The 17,584-nt window shown below is 45.9% G+C and overlaps 1 protein-coding gene across 7 annotated transcripts in view; it reads right to left on the bottom strand.

Moving 5' to 3' along the window:
• The window catches only part of SLC8A3 (solute carrier family 8 (sodium/calcium exchanger), member 3), an 86,051-nt gene extending 70,472 nt beyond the window's left edge, over window positions 1-15,579 (bottom strand). For all 7 annotated transcript variants that reach the window (XM_009869941.1, XM_009869943.1, XM_009869938.1 and 4 more), the window contains exon 1: window positions 13,801-15,579. In XM_009869941.1, the coding sequence (XP_009868243.1) occupies window positions 13,801-15,566 (1,766 nt within the window). In that variant the 5' untranslated portion in view covers window positions 15,567-15,579. The remainder of the gene's footprint in view (window positions 1-13,800) is intronic.
• Window positions 15,580-17,584: the final 2,005 nt, after the last annotated feature.

Here is a 17,584-nt window from a genome sequence, read left to right as displayed (position 1 = left end):
CTCCCCGCCCACACTAGGCCAGCCGCTGGCTCCATCCCAGGCACCAGACACATTGCTCTTGTCCAGCTTCCCAAGGCCCCCATTAGCCCTCTTCTGCTGCACATTGAGGCCTCTCTGGCAAGCAAACCATACTCCAGCATAACACCTTCCCCTGGGACCACAGTATCCCTTACAGGCAGGGCTGCATGTCACCTCATCATCGCTGGCATGGACAAAGGTGCTCAGCTGTTCAGGGCTTATGTCGACTCGTCAAGGTTGTGAGCAGGAACTGGCTACCTGTTAAATCTCAAAGCACTGACCACTACTTTTTCAGCCTGACAGACCAGATAGCTTTTTAATCCATCTTGTAGGCACCTATCAAGGCTGTATCTCCCCACCCTGGCTATAATGATGCTATGGGAGAATGCATCAAAACCCAAAAGCCAAGCTAAATGACACCCATTGCTCTCTCCATGGCCACCAGTTTGGGCATCCCATCACAGAAAGCAATTGGGTTAGTCAGGCGTGATCTGCTACGGTAAACTCATGCTGATTGTTCCCAGTCACCTTCCTGCACCTAGAAATAGCACAGTCTAACATATATCCACTCCAAGTTGGTTGTCCTTCACTGTAAAAAAGCTTTTCATTGTAGTTTATCAGGCTAGTTAAGGCTAAAAGCAATTTAAAGTTGCTAAGGGACCCTAATGGTCTCTGGAGAGAGGCTTGGGTGAAAAAGGGCTTACTGCGTAAATTGAGATGGGCACATACCCACGTCACGCACCCTAATGTCAGCTAACAAGCAATGCTGTGAGCAAGATCTTGCTGCCTTTGTTGATGGGTCTTCAGTCTCCACGATTCACAGAGGTACTCACCAGGGTCTGGAATCAGGTCCTCATTGGGGACAGTACAAGCAGCACGAGCAGAGGAGACAAGTGACGCCACAACGTATGTGGTGTACACGTGACAGCGAGAGAGCGGACGACGTTGTTGCAAACAGGTAAAAACAGATCAGTATTTCCACAGCTGCTAAGGGGTTAGAAAGAGGTCGATGCTTTAAATGGCAGGGCTCTGGTGAGACACCACATCCCTGCAGGAGCCTTGCAGCAATAGCTGACATTCAGTTCCAAGCAGGCTCCTCAGAGAAGGCTGCAGGAGCCTGAGGTGGCAGGGGCAGCAGTGCCATGGCATGACATAAACCCCACCAACCTACCTCTGTTCCCAAAGAGGATCGATGTGCCCCACCTGGGCACAGCGACTGAAGCATCTCAGAGATGACCCTGGACATGCCACCCCAGGGAAGCTTTGTCCCCAGCATCTGGTGCTGCTTGGTGGCCGTGCAGGATGGCAGGCTGTGATTTCTGTGCTCTTGCTGAAGAAAAGCATCCATTTTGAGTCCCTGCAACCTAGCCATGCCAGCCACCCTGCTCTCCACAGCCCGCGTTTTCAGCTGGGCACCACACAAACTTTCCAGCACTGAAAGGTCCTCAGCGCCCAGGAACTCACACCTTGCTCACTGCACGCTCCCCAAGAGTGGCACAACCCTCCTCATGGGATGGGCACGCTGCCGCTAATCGTGCCAGCCCCAAATCTGCCCAGCACAGGCATCCCCTCGCCCTGATCATCCCCTGCCCTACAGAATCTCACAGGACTACAGGCTGCCAAACACAGCGTGCCTACAGGCGCTTGCTTTTGCTTGGGTACATAGAACGATCCTCCTGCCCAACTCATTGAGCAATTTGGGATCACTCCACATGAAAGGAGAAATAAAAATGCAAGATATCTTTAATTGTTGTGAGAAACTGCCTGAGATAACCAAATAATACGACCTTAATATTCCTGAGGCACGCTTTATGCTCCGTCTACATACAGGAGGTCAAATAACCTCGGGCAGGCTACCTTGTTATAGAAAAAGCACCAGTCCAGCTGGTAAAAGGACTTTCCCCAGGAACAGAAAAGCAAGGTGTTGCTCTATGAGTTCCTTGTGTAAATGCAGGTGAGTAGTGAAAGCTACTCCAAAGCTGTGGTGAAAACACAGCCCTGACACAGCCAGGGACACGCCTGCCACAACTGTTTGGCAAAGTCTCTCTCCCATGCTAGGCAAGGATATGGTATTCAAGAGCCTCCAAGATTTACACAATGGTTCAATGTTTTCATTTATGCTAAATCCCTTGGTTTTGCTGCAACATTTGGAGTTGGGGATTGTCATTACAGATGCTTAGATACCAAGAGGGAAGAAGATGCACATGGGGAAGAATGCTGTTTCACTCCAAGTCACACACAGAGGCAGTGCTGCCTGGAAAAAAGATCAAGTGGCTCATAACTAGTTAGTGGAGGAGGAACTAGGAGATAAATTTCAATCCACCTTCAAGGCATTCCCCCTGAGAAACCCCTGGCTGAAGTACTGGCATTGTAGCAGGAAACCAACTCCTAGCCCCACAGGGTTCTCAAGCCCTGTGGTTCTCAGCAAGGAACTCTCATCCCTTTCCTTTTCTCATTCCAAACATGTTGCTCTGTATCTGCCTTTCTCCAGGTTACTTGGCAACTCACAGCTAAAGATCCTCCTGGACATAGTCTCACCAGGGCCCTGCATAATTGTCCCCAAGGAGAGACCAACGTTATCCAAACACACCTCTGGTCCACCTTTGTCGATCCACCCCTGAAATGCCAGTCAAGGACACGCATTGGGATTCAGATCCATTGCCTTCAAGGTCAGCACAAAGGTCTCCCACTTTCTAACAGGAGCAAGTCTTGCTTGTCTGCTGCCTCTGTCATCTCTCCAAGCTCCCTTCCCTGCTTCCATCTCATATTCCAGAGGTGTCCAGATCACTCAGAGCTTCAGGATTTGATGGAAAAAAAGACACTTTGGGGCTGACAGCCAGCAGCGCAACAGCACTCACAGCAACTAAAATCTTGTGACGGGTAGGAGGGTTTATTTGTGTGGGTGGATGAACTTTCTGGGAGACCTGTCTGGAGCTGCCAAACTACAGCAGGGCTGGGAGCAGCACAGCTCAGCAGTGCATCATCACACCTGTGTGGACCAGGGACACCCATCGATCACAAGGCAGCTAACATTGTTTCCCAGCAGACTTCTACTGTGAGGAGGGAAATTCCTCCATGCGATGATTTCTTTAGGTACTCTAAGTCACTCCAAGGCCTCACCCTGCCCTCCCACTCCGTTTTTCTGAAGATTGATTTCAGCTGATGGCCCTGGTGAGAGTTAATTGGAATTACAGTATCCGCGGAAGTCCCCTACATGGTCGTCACATCCAGTGTTCCTATCTGCTTGCCTTAAAACGTTTCAGATTCTGTGATGCTGCAGTTCAGAATGGAGGCAGCTGCACTTCAACCAGCATTACAATTACTTCTCTCTCCAGAACATCCCAACTTGTATAAAAATTTTACAGAGTATAAGCAAGAAGGTAGGACACTGCCTGTTACAGAGCTCAATCCCTTCAGCATGCTATGGCAAGTTTATCCGAAAGGGGGCAGAACAACAAGTTTAAAGGGTTAAAGAACAGTTCCCAAGAAGCTTCAAAGAGGATAGTGAGGGTGGAGGTGAGCAGTTGCAGATGGAATGGTCCAGGGATGCAGGGGCAGCAATGCTCACATGCTGCTAACAGGTTTATTCCGCTGGCAGGGATTCTCTTCAGAAGCATTTGGGTAAGTGCTGTACACCGCCGAGTTCAATCTGCACTAAGCAGATTAGTTCCTTACCGGTGAAAGGTTCTGGGCAGCAGCAGAGAGTTGCTCACCATGTGATATGAGGGGGCTGTCATTACGTTTCATAGATATGATATAATTATATGCTCCCTGGAGGGTACTTCTAATTGAATTATAGGGTGTCTCACAAGTATTCTGGGCAGTGGTTCGAGGAAGCTCTCGCCGCCCAGAACAAGATACAGATACCCTTTAATACCATTAGATGTACCCTCCAGGGAGCAGGCTGTTACTTTGTGCTGCAATTCACTTAAAACAATCATCTCTCCCCAAAATTGGAAGGGAGGTACCCTTAGCAGAAGTTAGCTGTTCCTTTAGGCCTCTCTTCCTCAAGCTCACAGCTTTGTGAAACTCCCTTGCCGGTCACCCGGGACAGCCCTGCACCCCAAGGGAGAAACCCTCACCACGGGCAGTCACTGTCCCCCACCCTTGTGGCTGCTGATCTCCCTTCCCAGCATGGGGCCAGGAGATAGAGCACCACACAGGACATCATGTGCCAGGCTAGATGTACAATAGAGTCTCAGCCTCCTTAAAAAAGACCCTGGGAAGCAGTCCCCGAAGGCAGGACATTGATTAGTCCCAGGCCAGGCCAAACAGGGGCTCCAGTCACTACAGCACATGCTGGCAAGGTTCCCCCCTCAGCCTGCCCACCCATTTGTCCTGCCTTCAGATGCCCCAGAGCTGTGAATGGCTACCCCATCCCTCAGAGACAGTTGGAGCAACGCCAGGACAAGGCAGCTTGCTTCCCTGAGGTTGTCCATGCTTCCATCACTTGGGTGCCCTATTTCAACCCTCAGATTTTGCTCTCTGTTTCAGACTGGACTCATCCAGTTTTTCCTCATGAGCCAGATCTTCCCAGGGGAGCTGCAGCACCAGGCTCGCAAGATCAGCTCTCCTGCTGCCCCAGCAGAGCCCGCCTGCAAGCAGGGGACTGGCACCCCTAAACCACCCCTGCACTGTGGCACCTCACCTCCTCAGACTCCTGGCTGACCAAAAGCACTGCACAGGAACACATGTGGGACTTTCTGCTTCCCACAAAGCTCAGAGAACTAGAAAAAAACCCCACCTGTCCACTTACAGATGCTCTCGCAGCACCAATGGCAACAATTCCTCTGCTCTTCATCCTTTCCTCTGGGGTCTGTGCACCAAGAAAGACACCCCACACTTCTCTCCTGATCCACTACTGCTGTCTACAACTTACTGTCAAGCCAGAGGAAATGTCACATCTGTTATGCCTTTTTGGTTTTTTCTGCTGCTCTATACCATACAAAGGATGGGATAATCAGGCCCCTGAGCCTGTGTGTTTGGTTTTTTATATTTAAAGTCACCTCAAGGGAAAGCCAGCACCAGCTGCCCACCACAAGGTCTAATGACCTACTGAAGCTGCCATTGGCTCCGACTCCCACAGACTATGTCTAGCCCCGCTCCACTTGTCAAGCCACAAAAAGAGCAAGAAAGACAGTTATGGCAAGAACTTGCTAATTATAGAAAATTAAGACCTTCTGATAGGACAGGCACCATGGATGCTGCTAAGACAAAGCTCACAGCTCCTCATGCTTCCGTCATGCTGCAGCCCTGCACACCAGCACAAGCCAAGCACCCGATGCGTTCCACCCTGCTACAGCTTTCAGGTACTGCTCTACAGGACACATCTGATGAAACCCTAGGAGTCCAACTGCTAGACAAGTGGTTATTGCTCATACATAGTCCATTCACTGTGCTTTTGCATTATTCACAGCTCTGCTCACCTCCAGTGGTGTCAGCTAACAGGATACATCTGGGAGAAAACTGCCAATTCACACATTCTCTTCCTGACTTTACTACAGAAAGAAAGAACTATTGTGAGTTATCAAAGCTGACCACGATCCACCCCAAAATAAAGAAGCATTTCTGATGTCTTAGAAAACAGAGCACTAGATGCTTATTTAGACCTGCACAGTCAATACACTGGTCCTGGCACACTCTTCCTAAACAGCATTGTGGTCTAGTTGCCTTTACTAAGGGAGGTAAAGACAGTGGTAGTAAGCCAAAAAATAAGCCAGAATTCTCAAACAGAAGAGGTAAAGGAGAGATCAATCCAGGAGGGAAGACAGGTAAAGCAGATATAAGTGGAGCAGAATTTCTACATTAAATATTGATAGCTTTATTGCACTTTTTTCTCTAAAGGATAAAAGCAAAACAGCACGGTGCCTGGGTAGGGATTTTTGTATGAGGATAGGACCCATTTGGCTTGCTTATCACTGAAAGGGGAAAAAAAAAAAGAGGCACAAAATGTAATTCCTACCTCATTTCACTTTAACAAGATACTTCTACATGAAGGACCAAAGAGACACAGAAGCAGACAAACCATCTTTGACACACTCAGCACAACAGCCACAGCACAGGTGGGAGCAACCACTCCTGGAAATTCTGTTTGGAGAGATGAATGGGAGAAGAAAGGCCTCTTTCCTCCCAGCACCTAAAAAGACAGATGGAGATCTTCCACCATTGAACAGAAGGACCAGATCAGAGCCATGGTTTTTGTAGAGAAGTTTTTGTAGAAGAGGTTTTTGGCCTCTTTTTAATACTCAGAAGGACTTCCCACCAGCACCTGGAAGAAGAGCAGCAGGACACAGCAGAGGTTGTCAGGGATCTGGTCTCCAGAAGAAGGTATCCAGGTGCTGCAGTCCAGCTCTGTGGCTGCTCAGAGCAGACGTCTCCATCAGCCTCCTAAGGATAGGTTCTGCAAACTCTATCAGGGAGAACTGGTCCTATCTGATGTTCAGACTTCCACCTCGCTGCACTTCCAAGCACAAGTCACCCAAAAGACCAGAGCCTGCTCAACACCAGGCTTGGCTGCAGCCAAAATGCTCGCAGCAGTACGTGCTGGCACCCAGGCAGAGACTTGAGGGGCCTCATCTGTCAACAGCCCATCTGCTAAGACAGCTGTAAATATGTACCAGTCCACATTCCTCCCAGCTTTAAAGCTGCTGTTTTCACTGAAGCTAAATGGAGGATGAACTTGTTCCTTGGTGCTTCTATCAGCTAGCAGAGCAAATTGTCTTATCACCTTTTATACTGACATGAGGTAAATCAGAAACAAGCCACACTGCTAGGGACAGGCAAATCACCTCTTCTTTGAACCAGCTGCTGCATTCAGCCAGGATCAGCTGCTTCTACTTGGCCACAACAAAAACATGCTGGAGACCTCTGGCTGGGGAGATTTTAGACTCTGCTGTTCTCCTCCTCTCATTTAGCAAAGGATAAGCCCATATTTAACTCAGAAACTTTGCTGGAACTCTGATCTGTTAGAAATCACAGCCACATCACACTGATGCTGTAAGTAACATTCCTACTGTGGGTCAAATTAAAACAAACCAGGATATGGAGTGAGATACAGTCTATAATACCTCACCATCAGCATCTCTTATTATCCCCTGAAGCTGCATCATTCAAACTGTACTTTCTCATCCTTCTCATGAGCAGGAAACAAATACGACCTGTGCCTCTGCAAACCTGTGTGTCAAGGGCCTGATGTCTAAGCCATGTGTTTGCAAAGGCGCTCCATGCAGTAATGCATGAACCAGTATTGGTAAAGGAGGCAAAGCTCACCCAAGCCACAGTAGACTTGTATTATCTTGAATCAGTTCTGGTCTGTTGTTTGGTTTTAAACCCAAAACTTGGTTGTGTCACTTGGCAGAGTGAAATTCCCTGTGTTTGCTCTAAACTAGGAATATCACTGCCCACTCTGATGCCTCCCAGAACATCCCTTCCAAGGGATCTGTGAGCTTTCCAGGGGCTTCTCTACTAGATCAGAGCACATACCAGTCCTGGAGAGTCAACCTCTACCTCATGCCTCTTTTGAGCTGGGGTCCAGGCTTCCTCTGACAGTTTAATAATGCCACATAAACTCATACAAATGCCTCCTTTGAGTGGCAAGAAGTCACAGTCTCCAAGACAGGATGTAATTTGCCCTTCTTCATGGACAGATGGTAAGTATGTCCCCCTAACACCTGCCAACAGGACTATCTGGGAAGGTAAAGGTCAGTTCAGGGCTTCTCTTCTTCCAAGGATGGTGCCACAGTCTCACATTTCGGCAGGGTGGTTTTACAAACACTCCAGAAACAGTCCTCTGACGCCTTACATTAATCCCCCGCAAGTCACACCACCTAGACCTCACAGCAAGACTACAGCAGAAATCCAGAGTGTGCATGCACGTAAAGGACTTGAGCTAAATTAGAAACTGGTACTGTTAAGAACACTGACGAGAATTTCACAGCAAGAAGCAAATACAACAGCTTTTCACCACTGGCAATATGGTGGGGGAAGTTTTTTTGTTTGTTCGTGTGTTTTTTTAACTGGAGAACAGCTGCTACTGTTTTCCCTTAATCCAGATTAAAATACAAATCAAAAACTTCTGATTTATGTGAAGGTGTAAGAAGAGAAAGCCAGAAGGAGCTTACCCACTGATGGAAACAAACTGGAGAAGAGTTTGGGGGATTCAATCTAAAGACAGCTCTAACAAGAGAAAAAAACTTCACACAACAAATTCTTGGGGTCCTTGGAGTCGCACTAACTAAACTTGTGGAAGGCTGTTCTCAGAGCCCAGAGCTTTAGTATCAGTGCATGATGTATGAGAGCTGTTGAACAAGAGTTCAGACCAAATTATGAAAACAATTTTGCTATTACCTCAGTCATTAGTTAGAGTCAGCAGAGCTGATACAAATGAACCAAGGTCTGCAAATGCAGCACACCTCCGTATCATGGGATCAAAATTTAATTTAGGGAAATGAGCACCCAAAACTGCAATTAGTGTTGACAGCTGGGTGGAGTAGAGAGATATTGCAGCTATTGCCTCTACCAGTACCAATGCAACTGGCAATGGCTGGGAAGAGGTCAGTGAATCTGCATAAATCCACTGCTGTCCTCAGTAACAGGAAGTTACAAGTTTGATGTACACGGATCTTCTGGATAGAGCACAGGGGAGCAGTTCAGGGAGATCAGTTTTATTCCTGTATTTGACTCTCATCTGCTGGGTAATCCAGAGGGAAAAGAAGTCATTTTCTCTGTATTGTTTCTCCCCTACATCCAAAAAATGAGAATAATGTCCCTCAATCTCCTTAGCAAAGTGCTGAGACCTACTGACAAAATACCATGCGAGAGTCATTAATAACATTCCCCTCAAAATGCCACAACCATGACTGCGTAGGTGATCAAATCAAAAAATTAATTTGACAGTTCCCTTGAGCGCTGAATGGCAAAAAGGGAGCACACTTAATTACACCAAACCTCAGTATGATGTCCTTCAACAAGAAAACTACCACTCACCTTGTTCCACTATCAGCTTCACCAAAGCTGCTGGGGGAAGCTAAGAGCCACCACAGTAGGATCACGAGCAGCGGTTAGGGCCCAGATACATCTGCATCCAAAAGAGGGAGGAAAGGAGACTGGCCTTCCCACCAAGCACATGTGGCACATCACACAGGAGACAGGGCAGCAGCCTGTGGTGGTTGCCTGGGGCTGTTATTAACCACCAGCCTGGGACCACAGCACCAACCTGAGCTTGATCCAGACAGGATCACCTCTGGCACAGCACTGACCTTCACATGCATACAGAAACACACACTCCATGAGGCCTCCTTGCATAAGAAGATGCCCCGGAGTCTTCAACAGAAGACGTGCAATTCAATACCAGTTTCACACCACAGCATCCCTTAGCACACAGTTCCTCCCTGAACCACAGGCAATACTCTGAGAACTATGGACTTGGGGCAGGTGGGTACACCTCTAGTAGCCATCAGGTCCTGCAAGTAATTGAGCAACAAACAACAACGGCAAGTAACAATCTCTTTCTTGGTCTAAACCTTAAGTCAGTATAACTGCTGCACGTGGCATGGCCACAGTAGAACTTGCCACTTTATTTTCTAGCTGGCACGTCAATCAGCTACTGGCAACCTGTGTATCTCCTAAACTTTCTAAGGTGAGACCTAGACAAACTTCCATATGAATTTGAATAGTTTTAAACATAGGAAACATAGAGAAAATTCAAATTAAATTTAATAACTTGCTGGGAGTTCCCTTTATTATGCAAAAAAAAAAATCCTTTAAAACCCAATTCACTTTTTGCTCCTGGCTCTTAATGATTTCTTTATTGCTTGGACATGATAAAGCAGCTGGGTCAATCATTCTTCTACATTTTTCATATCTCCAAGAACCTAACATTCACTTCCATACAAAATCATTTAATAGAATAGTGTTCAGTCATCTTGCAAAAAAATATAAAAAAATCAAGTTTTGTACCTGATATTTTGAAAGTTTCCTTATCGTCAACAAGAGCACTAGGATTTTGCTTCAGCTACTTAAGTCATATCTGACCCTCACTGGAGCAGGAGTTCAGAAATAACAAAAAAAAAAAAAAAGAAGTAGTGTAACCAAATATCTGAGACCTGATCAATTCTTTTCTCAGATGACAGCACTCAAGATTATATAGCTATCCAACACCCGTAAACACATCCATACATACACACAAACAGCATGAGACCATATTTCAGTAATAACAGCATTGTTTCAAGCCTTCTCATCTCAGCCTGCTTTCTCTTGTCCTCCCACCCAAATGTGGGTAAGGAAACTTTGACCATGTTAGTCTAGAAAGAATCACAGAGGCAGTAAGCAAGACCCGGTGGCAGGATCCCTTTCCCTCTCATTATGTAACATCTGCATCAACTCAGCTTTTTCTAGTCCCACATATTTTAGGGAAAGCCTCTTCAAAAACAACACCGAGCTAGTTTATTTTATCTTGTGAAGACCCCTTCTCCATTTAGTTTTCAGGGAAAGTGCTTATCCTTAGCTCTGAGGATTTGGTAGATGGCAGCACCTCTCCTGCAGTTTAATCTCAGGATGATGTGTAGTTTAATCTCAGGGATGATGTGAAATCCAGGGTCCCTCATTAATCTAGCCTTTGCTACGCTTAAGGAGGCCAACCTACAAATTACTTACTACAGCATACAAGCTGAAGTTTGGGGTTTTTTTAATTCCCATCCCAGCGAATGAGCTGAGAGCATGAACTGGAGCTTTGACTCTCCCCCAGTTTACACTGATCAGTGCTTCTTTTTGACTGCAGTTCTGGGAATCCTTAGCACTCGTGCATAGCCACAGCAAAACAGCACCACCGTATGTGTTTGCAAGATGCTATTACTTCATCTCCTTCCTCCACAAATTAAAAACAACAACAACAAACTTTTCCAAGTCACTCCATGAGGAGAATGACAAGGTTAAAGCAGTGAGGCAGGACTCCATTCATGAACAGCTCCTACACCAGCATAGAAACTAGAGCCCACGTTTCACCTTTCCCAAGTGAAAGCCTAACTAGTAGGCTGTTGTGGGGAAGCACTTCTGCCCATTTTCTGACACGCTATCCCTAGCGTTGTCTACTGATCATCTTAGCCTTCTTACTTTGCCCTCTGTTGTGGGCCCTTGGTTCCACATGAAGTGACAGTACCTCGTGATGGATCCCTTTCAGTGGTAAGACATTTGAGAGACAGGGCCTCAAATATTCAGTCAGGTAACCCCCTGGCTTTTTGGTGACCCAGTGTCTTCATACAGCCTTATACCAAACAATACCACAACTCTCTGGTCCAGCAAAACTGTCCCAGACACCCTAGCCACCCATCTTCCCAAACTGGGCTGTCCAAAACTAGACAGGGTTTGTCAGAATAGTCACATTACAGGTCTGAAGTCCAAATTCAGACCTGAATTACCTGAAATTTGTTTACAGCCTAAATATTTGCTGAAAATTACCCTTATGCATTCAGATTTAGAAAGCAAAAAAAAAAAAGAACCAAAAAGAAAAGATTAAACTCATCCATCACTGCAGCCAGGTTTCTGCAGCTGCTCCCACCTGCACCTCAGGGAAATGCTGGCAAACTACAGTGAGTGACCTCCGTTCACTGATTTTAAAGGCCAAAGGCTGATTACTGAAAACTACCTTCACACGTTTCCAGCCCAAAACTTAATTCCCGTAAGACCTGGAAATATAAAGGGAAAGCTGGGAGTGACTAAAGGCAGCTTGCTGGCTGGCATCATCTGCCTCCTTGTTAGGCTTATTAGTTTGATTAAGTGCTCTGTTGAGCCAGCTACACTAATTCTAGCTTCAAAAGAAATTAATTTCTGTTAGCCACATGGTCTCCATGGCCACTGTGGTTAGAAGTCTCTGTTCCCAGCAGTCTTCTGATGCAGAAGTGAAAGTCACATTAATGCATTAGGTGTGGCCACAGTTTTAAGTACATCACAAATGTCTTGTGGGTGCTCTAGGGCATTTCCTCTGGGTCACAAACCACAGCACTAAGCAGCCTAGGCATACTTGTTTTCTGGATCACCTTCATTTTCATTACAAATTTTTTTTTGAAGCCAAGTGAAGTGACTATGTGGGTATGCTCTGATCTTCTGTCATGCTTTTCAAAGACAAAGCTAAGTCTTCCATCAGCCAGAAGATGAAAGAAAGGGAATACAGCTGGGAGAAAGATGGCTCATGGGCTTGTTCTTGGTTACCCACAACCTGCTGGCCTTTCACTGATGGGTCTTCTTCACAAAACAAAAGTCTCTTTTTTTTAAGACCTGGCTGAACCAAGGTAATACCCATTACATATTAGGTAGTCTACTCACAGAAGACTGTAGCCACACATCTGACATTCTTCTTCACTTTCTCTAGAGATACCAGCTTGCAGCTCAATTAAGGAGACTAACTTGCGCGGCCCATCTTCTTGAAAAGGCCAGATGAGGACAGCTGATCCTCTTCCATCTCTGACAGTGGCTGTAGCCAGCCAGCCAGGAGCTTCTCTTCCTTTAATAGGAAGAACATGTACTTATAATCAAGAATCAGGACTGTGGATATTAGCTGGATTAAATGGTTTAGTGGGCTAAGGCAGAAGGTGCTACTGAATTAGGGCATCACTACTTCATAGCATTTAATACATCAACATCTTTTTGGGTACTGTATTGGGAGGCTTTGTACAAAGATTTCTTTTCTCTGATGCCAGCTGCATGTCTGTGCAGTTCTGCCTTTGACAGCTCAAGTGATTAGGTGTTAACAAGAGGAACCTAGGCTCTTAACACTAGGGAGTTTTAGCACCAGGCTCACAACCCTCTCCCTCTCCTTACTCCACTAAAGGATTTTTCTCATTCCTCACTAATGTTAACAGCAGGTACTTAAAGCAATTAGACATTATCGCCTCTCTGGTCTTTATTACTTCCTAGCTTCGTATCAGCTACTTTTTACGTAATAAAAGAGCTGAATTAACAGGATGGTGCAGACTGTTCTGCTTCTCTTCTTTTTTCTGTATGAAAACACTGGGTCATGAAGCCACATGGACAGGCTTCGAGCTGCAGTGCTTTTAGACCATTATTGCCAATTGCTGTGGTATTTTACAAGGGGAAAAACCACAGGTAGTAAAAAAAAAAGACATATGGAGATCACAGAGAAGGTGACATGGGGAATATGGGTAGACCACAGGGACGTAAAGGCTGGAAGAATTTCACGAGTCCAGTACAACAGCTTGCAGCTGTGCCTGTGCTGTGAATTAGCTGCCACATGGACCTGCAAGCTGCACAGCAGCCTAGGGACACAGGTAGGATGTGTTGCTCCTGTGGAAATAAAACCTCATGTCTACTGAGCAGCTCTTGATTGCCTGGGAACAACTGTTGTTAACTTTCCATCTAGGGATCGGGATAAACTCCGGTGCACTCTGTGTTTGGTGTTCAAGAAGAGGCTTTCCCGTATTTGCCTAGCCAGGTAAAAAAGTTCACCCTTTTTCTTTTGTCTCTACATTAAGTCTCCATTAACCCTCAGATTTTGTACAGGACCTCAGAGAATTATAAATTTTCCTCCTGTCCTCCTGTTCCCCCACAATATTTCTAAGCCTCACTTTATCATTTCCAAGAGGGAAGGGACAAGAGCTTTGAGCTCTTAAATCCTGCTGTCGGTTCTTGCCTGAAAGAGGTAAGTAGGGAAACTGATGGAAAGCTGAAGAAAGGAGCCTGTCCCTTGTCAGCATTCACCTGTAATGGACGCAAAATGTGGGGTTAAACACTGAAACTAGACGCAGGAACAGAAACAAATGGGGTACTTACACAGTTTCATCATTCTTGAATTCCAACTCCCCGTAAGTGTCTTCAAAGTCTTCTCCACCTCCTTTCGCTGTCCCTTCTACTGTCCTAAATGGCACTATGACTGTACCCCGAGCACCTGATGTCCTTAGGACTTTGACTTCCATCACGCCAATGCTCTCACTGACATGTATAACATCACACTCAAATGTGAAGATGCCAGCATGGTCATCATCCAGTATAGTCACCGTGGCCACACAAGGAGAAGCCAATATGGCCTTTGGGTATGGAGAGTTACTGAGCTCTGGAGGTTCCTCACTCTCCACCACACGGAGGTTACTGAGCCGCACAAAGAAATGCTCATCTTCCTCAAAGATGTCATCATCAATAATTCCCACTGAGAACTCCTTTTGTGTCTCCCCTGATTTCAAGACAACAGTCCCCTCTGTGAACTCGTAGTCAGCACCAGCATTGGCAGAGCCATCTTCTGTTTTATAGTCCACATAGATGGTCTTGGACATGTCACCTCCTTTCCGCACCACTGTCAGGAGAACAGCACCACAGTTCTCAAGACACTGGTAGGAGCACGGGTCAAAATATATTTTGGAGATGAATTCCTCAGGTTCATCTGGCCGCACCTCATGCAAGCTGGTGCTCCTCTTGGCTTGCTCAGCTGCGTGCTTCTTCAGAATATTACCAGCTCCCGTCATCATTCTGGTAGCCTGAATGCGATAAAAGGCTCTGCTCTTTTGCTGATGAGACAAGGCATAGTAGTTAGCCATTTCTACCAGTTGGTCCAAGTCCTTTTCTGGGTGCTTTTGCTTCAGGTCCTTAAGGATCCGGATCATCTCTTTGCGAGATTCATCTACCTCCTTCCCCTCCATAGTCACTAAGTTTCCGTCCAGAAAGTGAGAGTTCATCATCTTGCCATCCATTTCAATTCCCTTTGGGTGATCACCTTCTGATTCTATGATAATGCCCCTGTGCTTGTCGGTACGGTACTTTTTGTGCATATACTTATAGAAAAGCAGACGTCTATCTGCTATCCAAGCCAGAAGGACGCAAAGTGGAAAGAAAAACAGTGTGAGCAGACCTTCCCAGACCTGAACCACACCTGGTGAGAAGACAGCAAGGATCATGTACAACCAGATGTAAGCAAAGATGCTCCAAGCAGCTGTGACAAAGAAAACCCTCAGGTGTTTTATCTTTCTGGTTTCCCCATCAGGGATCACATAGACGCAGATGGCAATGATGATAAACATATTGAAAGCAGCACTGCCAACAATTGTAGAAGGTCCCAGGTCTCCAGCCACGAATCCATGCCCACACACTTCTATCAGAGACAGAAGGATCTCAGGAGCAGAAGAGCCCAGAGCCATAAGGGTCAAGTTGGAAACAGTTTCATTCCAAATGCGAATGGTGGTCGTTGTGGTCTCTCCATTGGGTTTCTTAATTGTGATTTCTTTCTCTTGTGATGTAATGACCTCTATAGATGCCATGAAACGATCTGCAATGATGGAGACTCCAAGGAACATGTAGATAAGTGCTACAAAGTATACAATTACACGGGCAATTTTGTCCCCAAGAGATGGGTTTTCTGGGTACCATATTGGCAGGATAACACCTTCCTTGCAGTCAAAAGATCCTGAACATGAGCTGTTTTGTACTGAACTGGTTGAATCTCCCGTCAGGCCAGCATCCACCTGCAAACCATGCAAAAACAGCACAAAAGTAACCAGCCCAAAATGGAGGAAGGCTGAGGTGACAGGCTGCAAGCTTAACCACGCCATACACAAGATGCAACTTCCACTGTGTAGATCCAAAAAAAGGCCAAGAACCTGAAACAAACAAAACAGAGAGGAGGGAGGGAAGCATGAGAGAAAAGGAAGATGCAACATTTACCCAAATGCACTTCAGTATCTCACCACTGAAGAGTACTGGTAGAGATGCATGGGTTGTCTGTCACTTTGAAGAAGGTATTTAGCAGGGACTCTAACAAACTGCAGCATTTACATGCCCAGCAGATGAAGATCAATTGCTAAAAAAGTAACTCAGAGGAAAAGTGTGTATATATAATAGCCCACTCCTGACCTGCAACACATGCAAGAGGAGCAGTGAGTGCTTAGCTGCCACTCACCTAATGATGCCTCTTGTTCACTAGCACATAGCACTTTGACTCAGCACAAGAAACCAAACCTAAAAGTACCCCTAAAAGTATACCACCCAGGGGATAAGACAAGTCAAGGAACCACAGGAAACACCATTTAAGGACAGTGAGGAATCTCCAAACAAAGTCCATTTGTAGGACATAATAGTTATGCATTATAGTGTACTTTGGTGGACAAACCATCCCCTCAGCCACCCCCTTCTAACAGGCTGCAAAGTCTCCAGAAGGGTCCTAGGGCTCCCCTAAGCTTCTGAGGCACAGGGCCTCCATGCTAGAAGGCAAAGATGTCAGCCCAGAATTAGACCAGAGGACTTGTGCTTGGCAAAGCGCCAAAGGCCATTATTCACTAGCTTTTCCATTGTGATCTGGATGATCACATTCTACATCAACAATCCTGATTTCAAATGGCCACAGAAACCTACAAAATCACCACAGTTAGAAAACACTGTGCTCATGAACCCAGAAAATAAAGCAAAAATGCAAATACCCAATATTCCCTCTGCATCCCTAAGAAACTGATATCTTTTCAAATACCCCCTGAAAAGGAAGTAATCTCTAACCTAAAATACTGTACAAAAAAAAAAAGAGAGATTACCGATGTATCACGTAGATTTGCCATATCACTGTCCAATAATGTCTTCTATTACTTATGGAATACCTTGCTGTAGGGCTTTTACCACTTGAAATCGGATTCTGAACCCTTCACGTAGTCATGGATCACTCTATTCTCCTTCCTTTATAACAGACCTCTGGAAGAATTTGGTCTCAGGCTTAGCTGACAAATCACGTTTGTGAGTCCAGACACAGCCAAGCATCTCACAGGAAACATCAAACTTAATAGCAGCATTATCTACAGCATTTGGAAGGTTCAAGAGCCTTAACTCGCACTAACCTTCATTGAGGTTTGTACTGCCAAATCAGGAGGGCTGGGATTCATTTCCCCTGCTGTAACTATCCCAAGCTTGGGCAGTCAGTCAAATGAAGTCACTTAGGCTCCTTTTGTAGCCAGAGGAAAGAGGCAATCGCTTCCAGGGGACTGTCATTTCTGTCACACCCTGTTCTAACCCAAAAGATCTATTTAAGACACACATCTCCAGCAGAGATTTTGTCCCTTTCAATCTCTCTCCATGATCTCAAGAGAATGCCTGGTAGACACCTAACCTTCATGTGGCAGCAGTTTGAAGAGGTGAACTGGCCCCAGAATACTTGAGGAAATCCCTTTCCTCTCCCCTGCACTGTTAATATTCCAGGCAACATTTTAATTTTATCAGCATTAGCAAATGCATCTTGAACGGCTATTTTATCATCATGTTGTGTTGTTTGCCTCTTTCCAAAAGCGGGTGCAATCTTCCTGATATCAACAAAAAACGTTTTCAACTTTCAGATAAAAATCTATGAAGACAAGCAAATCAGGAAGGAAAGCATGAACAAGGACTGCAAATGAACAAAACCGCTCCTGACAAAGCGCAGCAGAGGGGAGAGAATTGATTATGCAGCATCAGGATCACAAATCCATATCTGACACCCTTGATATGAAGAAACAATACATTTCTTCATGCTACCTGGACTAATTCAGAAGAGCGAGATGCTCCCACATTAGCCTACTTATCTCCTCTCTCCAGTGCCTACACACATGCCTGC

The sequence above is a fragment of the Apaloderma vittatum genome, unplaced genomic scaffold (assembly GCF_000703405.1).
Source record: "Apaloderma vittatum isolate BGI_N311 unplaced genomic scaffold, ASM70340v1 scaffold6235, whole genome shotgun sequence".
Lineage (NCBI taxonomy): Eukaryota > Metazoa > Chordata > Aves > Trogoniformes > Trogonidae > Apaloderma > Apaloderma vittatum.
This window is presented reverse-complemented; position numbering and strand designations above follow the sequence as displayed.